Raw genomic sequence first — 9005 nt, forward strand, 5'->3', positions numbered from 1 at the left:
CAACTTTTTCTAGTGAGGTTTTAATAAACAATTTTCTTTGAAAATAAGAAGCACTTGACAAATCTTTAAATTAAAAATCTTCAGGTTGTTTAACAAATATTCATGTAAATTCTCATTTTCGCATCAATTATTGATTGGGGGTGGTCTAACCAATCAAGTCAAGTAATTAAAACTATTTCGACTAGTAAATTTTAGGTTTACTATCTCATGTGATTCAACAATACTAATGTAAACTTCTGATTTACCAACACATGTGATTTAACTATACTAATATATGCATAGTAGGAACTAGAGAAAAAGAAGGTAGTTTTCCAGCACAAAATACTTACTAAAATCTAATAGATTTAATATATAGAAATTAATCTTCTCCTCATCCATAATCTCAATATAATAGTCATTATAACCAATATCATTTTAAAACATAATTTTGTTTAGAATGACTAGAACATAATGTATTAATTATCTCTTTATTTGTTTAGATTACAATGTATTAGCTCTTATAGAGCTTTGTATTACAATAAATTAACATGGGATAATAATATATTAGCTCTTTTGGAGCCTTAAATTATTTTTTAAGACAAATAATTGATTTGTTTCATCACCGAATAATAAAAATGTTTTTTAATCCCTAATGATAGAATGCACCATTAGTAGTCTACAAGACATAATGTTTAATTCCTTGTAAGGAATATTAATAGAGTTAATAGAATATTCAAGTGTACGAAAAGTACAAGAGCAATGACTTTTTATATCATATTTGATAACAAAGTTACCAACTCTTTAAATTATTATTTTAAGAACTCTTGAATAGCATTGTTGTTCATGTTTATTTTTCCACTTCTAGTGGTGAGATAAATTACTATAATTATGCTTAAGGTGATTATTATCATTATGTTATAACAAAAGATCAATTTAAAATATCAAATTATATTAATATTGTAACATATAAATGGCTTGATAAGAATAAATAAAATAATTTCAAAATGATGACATATAATTTCTCATTCACATTATTTTGTTCTCCACATTTGATATTTCAACTTAACCGGTTAAAATTTACTGGATCTACATAATTTATGGGAAAAAAAGAGATAAATATTATATCAATCAACTAATTCAAAACCAAAAGAAGCCAATATGGTTTAATATTAAAAGATTTATTGATTCATTGAAAAAAAGTTTATTGAATATCTTGAAATTCCTTATCATATCTAAAATTTCTCTCTACGTATATCACAATAAAACAAATATCAATAACAAGAATCTAAGATTCATGTCAATATCAAATATGTCACCATAGAAGTAAAATAAGTTAATCAAAATAATTATAATTAATCATGATTTAATTAATTAAAAAAATTAATTAGATATGAAACATTAAATAAAAGAAATTATAAAATTTTGCATCTTATTATCTAAGTCATTTAAAATCTTAAAAATTATAGAGGATAAATTTATATGGAAAATAAATTTAATCATCGATACAAATGAACTATCACTCCTTAATAAAATTATGATGATAACGAATTATGAAATAAATAATAATAGAAGTAAAAAGAACGAGAAAAAAAGAGAAAACTATGTATTCTTTTATTCATCAATCAACTATTCACAATACTTCTCTAAAATCTCAAATTATAAATATAAGAAATATAAATAATATAAAATTCTACTTCCGATCTTCATTATAAATAAAATTATCCTTTGATCATTTGTTAGGCCAGCCCGGAATACCGGACCCAAACATTCTATAATTTTAAAGCTCACTAATCATTATTGTAATTCCGCGAAAGTCAGTAGGGCTCTTTTGGTAATTACAACATCTCTGATTTTTTAGTGTTGACTGTTGACTGAATCCTTATCCATAGGTTCCAGCCCAGGCCGTAATCATAGAAGAAAAACCCGATGCGTTTAAGCTCTAGCTCTCTTCGAAAAATCAAGGTTATTTTTTTTAATCTTCTCTTTTCTTCACCTCCCTCTTGAATTTCATTGTAAGTTCTCTTTTCTTTTTCTTTAATATTTCTTTGAATCCTTGTGCTCCTACGTCCCCAATTTATCGATTATTTATTATAGATCTGAGAGATTCTCGAGCTTTTTATATTTGAATTTGAATTTTCCGCTTCTTTATGTTTTTTTTTTTTGGCATGCATGTTATTTGTTTGTTTATAGTTTTTGGTTATATGATTTATATTGCTAATTTAACAGTTATTTATTTAGGGCTTTAGGGTGTTAGAAATTGAAATCTGAAAATTAGGTATTCAATTTTCATGTTTAAATTAAGGATTTCGGGGGGTGGAGGGGATAGTATTTTTCCTGTTTTATGATGTGTATTTGCGAGGCCTTTTTGGTACTGATTGGTTTTCGCTTTTAGTACTTGATTTTTTATGCCATTAGATTCGAAGCAAATGATATGTGTGTGTGCGTGTTGTGTAAAAGTCCTGATAGGAATAAGAATCATCTTCTTTACATGAATATTTTTTTTTTAGGGCTGTTAGAAATGAGGGATAAGAATCATCTTCCCCTTGTTTGGATAATTTGATTTTAGTAAAGGGAGGGAAAGCAAAGGGAGTTGAGAATCTCTCATTTTCCCTTCCTTTCCTTTATTTTTTAATACCCAATTTGGGGTAAAGTGAAAGGAAATTTGTAAATTTTTATATTAGGTAAAGTTTTGATTTTTAACCTCTTTTTCTCTCGAAACTTTATTCGATCATCTTTCTACCTACAGACCATTGAACATCGGACTTATCCTTCTAGTATTAACTTCAGGCTTTAGCAGAGATCAAAGCATTTCAGTATTCATTATTATCCTTGTAAACTTGAATATTAGCCGCCAACCAAACATTTGGGGCTTTGTCAAAATAATCAACTCATGTAATTATGATAACTAATGTTTTACATTTTGTTAGATTATTAGCTTCTCCTTTCTGAATTTGTAGCAACTTCATTTGTATTATTGGGTAACACTTTAATTATTTTTCTATGAAGAATATTAGTGTTTTATAATTTTTAATTTAATTTTAGTATTGTTATGTATGCAGGGGATAGAATTGGAAATTTCATTCAAAATAAATAATTTCCTTTCCTTTCCATAGTTTACCCAAACAAGAAATATTAAAATCACTTTCCTTTCCTTTATTAATTTTAAGAATCCAAACAAAAAATAAATATATCATTTCCTTTCTTTAACCTTCCATTCCATTCCATTCCATTCTTTACTTTCCTTTCCTTCAATAATATTTATCCAAACACAGGGTGAAATCTTAAATTTTAAATTATACTCAAAGGTGTTCTTTTTCATGTTCAAATTAAGGATTTTGGGGAAAAAAATAGCATTTCTTTTTCTTGTTTTGCAATGTGTATAATCACTGCATTAAAAACACAAGGTCTTACAACCATATTAGATTCTCTGGCGTAGAAGATATCAAAATATCATCATTAATCTCCTTTTTTTCAGTTCTTTTCTTTCTATATCATTATAAATTTTTGAACTTTCTATATATTCTATATAGGAATAGAAAAAGATAGACTAGAACCATGCCATTGTCTTTTTGGTTCTTATTGAAATGCTTGTTGCAGGAAAAGAAAAATGCCTAGGTATGATGACCGCCGCGGTAGTGGTACACGCCTTTATGTTGGTCACTTGTCTTCGAGGACAAGGTCACGTGATCTTGAGGACATGTTTAGGAGATATGGGAGGTAATCTATTCTTTTATTATGTTCAAGAAATTCATAAAATTTGTAATCATTGCATCTGGTAGTGGTTTAGGTTAGTTAAATTTTATTGCATATTTCAAGTGTTTCGTTCTTTTTTCTTCATTTAGGTGTTCTTGGTTTTTTCTAGTGTTCCATTTTTATCAATTTGGGTGTTCATGGTCTTTTTATTCTTTCGTATTTGTTGGTCATTAGGATAAGTTCAGGACGTAGTGACAAAGAAGTAGGAGATACTAGAGTCCTTCATGAGCTCTTGTTGTAGTGCTGGACGTCTGGTATTCCATATAAAACATGAGTGAAAATATTGCACCCTCCACGTGTCTGTGTGTGTGGTTTAACTTGAATGATCTTGTTGAAGGTCTCTTGGCTTTTGCCTAACATGGAGGTCTATGGTGAGAGGGTCCATGGTGGATTTGGCCAGTCTTTCTAGTGTTATTGCCTGTTTTTATCGAAATGGAACAATATCAAAAGTGGTGTTTTTGATTCAACTCTGAGGGGCGAACTCTCAACCCTTCGATAATTGTGTCTTGATGGCCTTTCTGTTTCTGGCACCCCTTTACGCAGAATACGTGATGTGGATATGAAGCGTGACTATGCATTCGTTGTATGTATTCTTTACTCAATTTAAACCGAAACTGCTTGTCTTCCTTGTCAATAAATTTCTTTAACATATGTTGTAAATATGATGGTTTTACTTGGATCTTTTTTCTTCATTGTTTGTGCATCAGTGTGTCTATGTTGTCTTGCTCCTTGATAACAGGAATTCAGTGACCCTAGAGATGCTGATGATGCAAGATATTCATTGAATGGTAGAGACCTTGATGGAAGCCGTATAGTTGTTGAATTTGCCAAGGGGGTGAGTTTTCTGATTGCTTTTCACATAACAGAGATTTTGCTACCCTTTTTTTTTTCTCTGATGTTAATACCTAAATGATATTGAAAAGGTCAAAGGTGATGGATGTTGGCTGTTGACTAATTTAATATATATATTACCTCTGGTCTAGAAGAAAGATATTTACATTAATACCCTTTGGAATATTATTTGCTTCTTGCTTTCTGCATTAGAATCAACATATGAGAGAAACTGGTTTCCGAGTGTCTTTTGAAGGTGATGCCGACACTGCGTTCTTTTATTTTGTTGCTTTGCATTATTTGTTCTCATTATTGTCCTGGATTTTGTGGAGTCTTTTAATCAAATATTATTTTACCATCCAATCTGATTTGAATTACAATTTAGGTGCCTCGTGGCCCTGGTGGGTCTCGTGATTACCCTGGAAGAGGTCCTGCTCCTGGAGCAGGGCGCTGCTTCAACTGTGGAATTGATGGTCACTGGGCTCGTGATTGCAAAGCTGGGGATTGGAAGAATAAGTGTTATCGCTGTGGTGAACGAGGCCATATCGAAAGAAATTGTCAAAACAGTCCAAAGAAACTGAGGTCCTCACCTTTCTTCCTTCTCATCTGTTCTGTTCTTATTCCAACCAGTTATCATATTTAAGCTACTTATTTGTTTACTTGAGAAACAACTATACTGGTGCAGCCGTCGACCTCGCAGTTACTCACGCTCACCTAGTCCTCGCCGTGGAAGAAGCAGAAGCCGCAGTTATAGTAGGGGACGTAGCAACAGGTTTGTATTTACTGTTCCTCTTTCAAAATATAAATTGCCTTCGACTAAAATGCACTTTGGAATTTGCTATTTTGTTTTGAATTAAAATTGGAACAATATTACACATTTACACTACATAAATATGACATGGGTAAAAAATGAAGCACAACACGAAAAAAAATATAATATGAATATGACATTAATGTCTTAATTTATATAATACGAATATTAACTTTAGTAAATCTTTTTATATAAAATACTTTCAACGTGATTAGACATGACAAAAATATATTAAAATGGAATGAATGTATGGATTGTCATGTCTGATTAAAGTTCTCATGCAAGTAATAAGGAGTCGAGGAAGATTTAATCGGCAGAATTGCTTTGGTTTTGTTGAAACTGATGTTGTGCTGAATCTTGACCTTCTGCAGTAGATCGAGAACACCAGTGAAGAGAGAACAAGGTTTCGAGCGCGATGATAGAAGATCGAGGAGTCCTAAGTCCCACAGGGGTTCTCCTTTGCCACCCAGAGGCCGGAAGCATAGTCCAACTCTCGACGAAAGAAGCCCACAAGAGGGAGGTAGTCCTTCCTCGAGAGATCGGAGGCACACCAATGGCTCCAAATACAGCCCCAGGGAAAGGAGCCAAAGCCCAGATCATGAAGCTGATGCTGAGGACAGGGCTTATAGGAGTTCCACAAAAGAAAACGGCCAGAGTCATAGCCCTAGCCCAGTCCCAAGGGAGGATCGGAGCCCGATTTACAATGATGATGATGATAATAATCGGGCTTCTAGACGCAGTGAATCAAATTAAGCGGAGGCGTAGATTGGTGTGTGTTGAAGTCCTTAGTAATCAGCCGTGATTTGCAATAAGAACTTGGAGTTTTGTATGGATGGATATTTTTTTCTTTTTTGTTGAATAGTATTAGTAAGCACTGTTAAGATTTATTAAAAGCCTATTTTTATAAACAGTTGACAATTACTGCAATAACTATGAAACTATTAATATATATACTCAATAGAAGTGATGGTTCATTTGATGTTAGTATAAATTAAATTAATTTTACATGCTTTCATAAATTTTAAAATTTTATTTTTTTTCTAATTTTAGGGTATTTTTAATATTTTTCAAAGGAAAAAAAGATTTCATTTACACCTTATAGAAATTAGACATTTTATAAAAGTATAGGTATCATTATAAAACACATTGAGAATTTAAGTATTGTATTGAATATTATTAAAGTATATATATGACATTATAGAGGTATGTGGTATTATCCTAATACCACTTGAGAATTGGAATTCAAGGTTGGGAATTCAAGGTTGGGATATCAGAAGTTAATGATTTAACAACAAGTGTGCTATGCAAAAAATAGGGCATTTCTTTCCTCTTTGGCCACAAAACAGGCAGTGCCTTTTACCATTAATTTCGACTACTTCCTCAAATTCAATACCAATTAGCACCCCTGATCTAAGTTTAATTTCAATTGTGTATGATCCATTATATGACAAGCACAGAGCATACAATTAAACTCATGGGAGATTTTCTTTTAATGATTCACCATTGTTGATCAGAAAGAGAATAGGAAATATTTAGAAAGACATTTTTTAAAACACACTGGTATTTTATTTAGAAAACTTCGATTGAACTTCGATTGATTACAAGAGAATTGTTTTCCTTTATATAGGAAAACTTTGAGAAGGAGATTTTTGGACTTATCCTAATTTTTACATACAAACCTGATAAGGAGGAATCTCCTTTACATAAGAAACAAACTACTTTTATGACTTGTATAAAAAATAAATATACTTTTGACTCATACTTTTATACCTACTTTTTGACTTATACTTTTTTATAAGAGACAAGCCTACTTTTTTGACTAATATAAAAAACATAGTGACATCACATCTAATTTATGACTCATATAACAAACATAATGAAACATCACGTCTAATCACTTTCATAGTCTGTGCTGACATCAGAAGTGAGGTTCAGTTCTTCTATCATCTTTGCTTTTTCTTCTTTAGCTCTATAGCACTTTATCTCCATCTGTTTAATCTGTTGTTCAAGACCATCACTTGAATTGTAAAAATTGTCTTCTTCATCCATAGGTGATGTCTTTTCCTGCGAATTAGTCTAAGCTGGTGTACTTTGAATGACATTACTAGAAAACCATGGATAGTCTTGTGACCATTCTTTTGGATCTGGTATGTTTGACTGGTATTCTTCTAATGCCTTTTTCAACTGTTTTTGATAAGGTGTCGGTGGTTCAATCTTTATGTCCCATGGTGCTAATACATCTCCTAGAGGCCATATTTCTGTTGGAATAGTTCTATTTACTTGGCACAAATATTTTTGTAAATCCTTATAATTATAAGGATTTGAACTAACATCTGAAAAATATGTTTTGTGTATCCAGGCATTAGGGAATGACCCTAATTGTGTTGCAGGACCATTCTGCATAAAATACTGAAGCTTGTAAAAAATAATCACAATATATTGTGCCCTGGTATCTTTGAACTGTTCTCTAATGATCATGTCAATCCATTGTTCTAAAAGGTAAAATCATTTAAAGAAAATTAATAATTTTTTTATTTTCGGACTAATATCATATTGGGCAGCCATAGTCAGAAAATGTAAAAGATCTTCAATGAAGAATTCCATCCCAATATGAAACAGGCGTGTCAAGTACCACATCATCCATTTTAATTCATCAGGGAATTCAGTGAATTGAATTTTAAGTGGATGAATAAATGGATAATCTTCATGAAGTCCTAATGGTTTAAGGAATAATCCACCAAAATCTCGAAAGATACTTAACTGGTAAGAAAGCATCATATTTCTGGCCTCTTTGTGGAATATTTTTTCCATGATTAGACTCAATACTTCCGGAGGATGTTTTGGGTGTGAATTTGGATGGTAAAGTATAAAAAAAGAAGAAGGTGGGGGTTGAGTTTTCTTGGATTTTGATGATGAATGCCTTATCATGAAATTTTCAGGGGTCTTGATAAAATATCAACAAGAACATTGGTTTTTCCTTTAATGTGTTTGACATCAAAAGAATATTTGAAAAACCATTCTAACCATCTGAGCAGTTGAGGATGGGGTATATCTTTTTGTTTGAATTTTAGCATTTTAGGAAATGAGGACTTGTCCATTTCAACAAGAAAGTGATTTCCTATAAGATGAAATTCAAATTTAGATATACATTTCTTTACTGCAAGGATTTCTTTGAAAGTGGAGTGGTAATGGATCTCAACATTTGTGAATCTTCCACTTTTATAGCCACATAGTTGTCTTTTTCCATTTCTCTCTTCAAAAAGTACAGCTCCCCAGTATTTATCACTTGCGTCTGTCTGCAAAATTATTTTGCCTTCTGATGGAATATGTAAAGGTGGCAAATTTTGTAGCTTTGCTTTCAGCTTTTTGATCGCTTGAGTTTGTTTGGCATTCCTTGGAGGAGAATTTTTTTTCAACATTTTTCTTAAAGGATTTATAAATTTAGAGATTTTTGGAATAAAATTTCTGAGATAATTTACAATTTCTAGGAATTGTTGAACTTGCTTCTTGGATAAATTTTCATCTGGAAATTTTTGCAATTCTTCTGCAATATGTTTACCAGGCTAATATTTTCCATCTTTAAGATTCATACCAAGAAATTCTATTTCTTCTCTGTCAATCTGCATTTTCC

The 9005-nt window shown here is 31.3% G+C and overlaps 1 protein-coding gene across 2 annotated transcripts; it reads left to right on the forward strand.

Moving 5' to 3' along the window:
* Nucleotides 1-1786: 1786 nt before the first annotated feature.
* LOC107899769 (serine/arginine-rich splicing factor RS2Z33) lies at nt 1787-6348 on the forward strand. Of its 2 annotated transcripts, none has more exons than XM_016825562.2 (7): nt 1787-1941; nt 3577-3696; nt 4276-4315; nt 4472-4567; nt 4949-5145; nt 5249-5335; nt 5746-6348. In XM_016825562.2, the coding sequence occupies exons 2-7, from the start codon at nt 3587-3589 to the stop codon at nt 6125-6127; spliced, it is 912 nt and encodes a 303-aa protein (XP_016681051.1). In that variant the 5' UTR covers nt 1787-1941; nt 3577-3586; the 3' UTR covers nt 6128-6348. The 2 variants fall into 2 exon arrangements, with proteins under 2 accessions (XP_016681051.1, XP_016681050.1); XM_016825561.2 differs by having other exon boundaries at nt 1804-1991.
* The last annotated feature ends 2657 nt before the right edge of the window (nt 6349-9005 follow it).

This window comes from Gossypium hirsutum, chromosome D04 (genome assembly GCF_007990345.1).
Source record: "Gossypium hirsutum isolate 1008001.06 chromosome D04, Gossypium_hirsutum_v2.1, whole genome shotgun sequence".
NCBI lineage: Eukaryota > Viridiplantae > Streptophyta > Magnoliopsida > Malvales > Malvaceae > Gossypium > Gossypium hirsutum.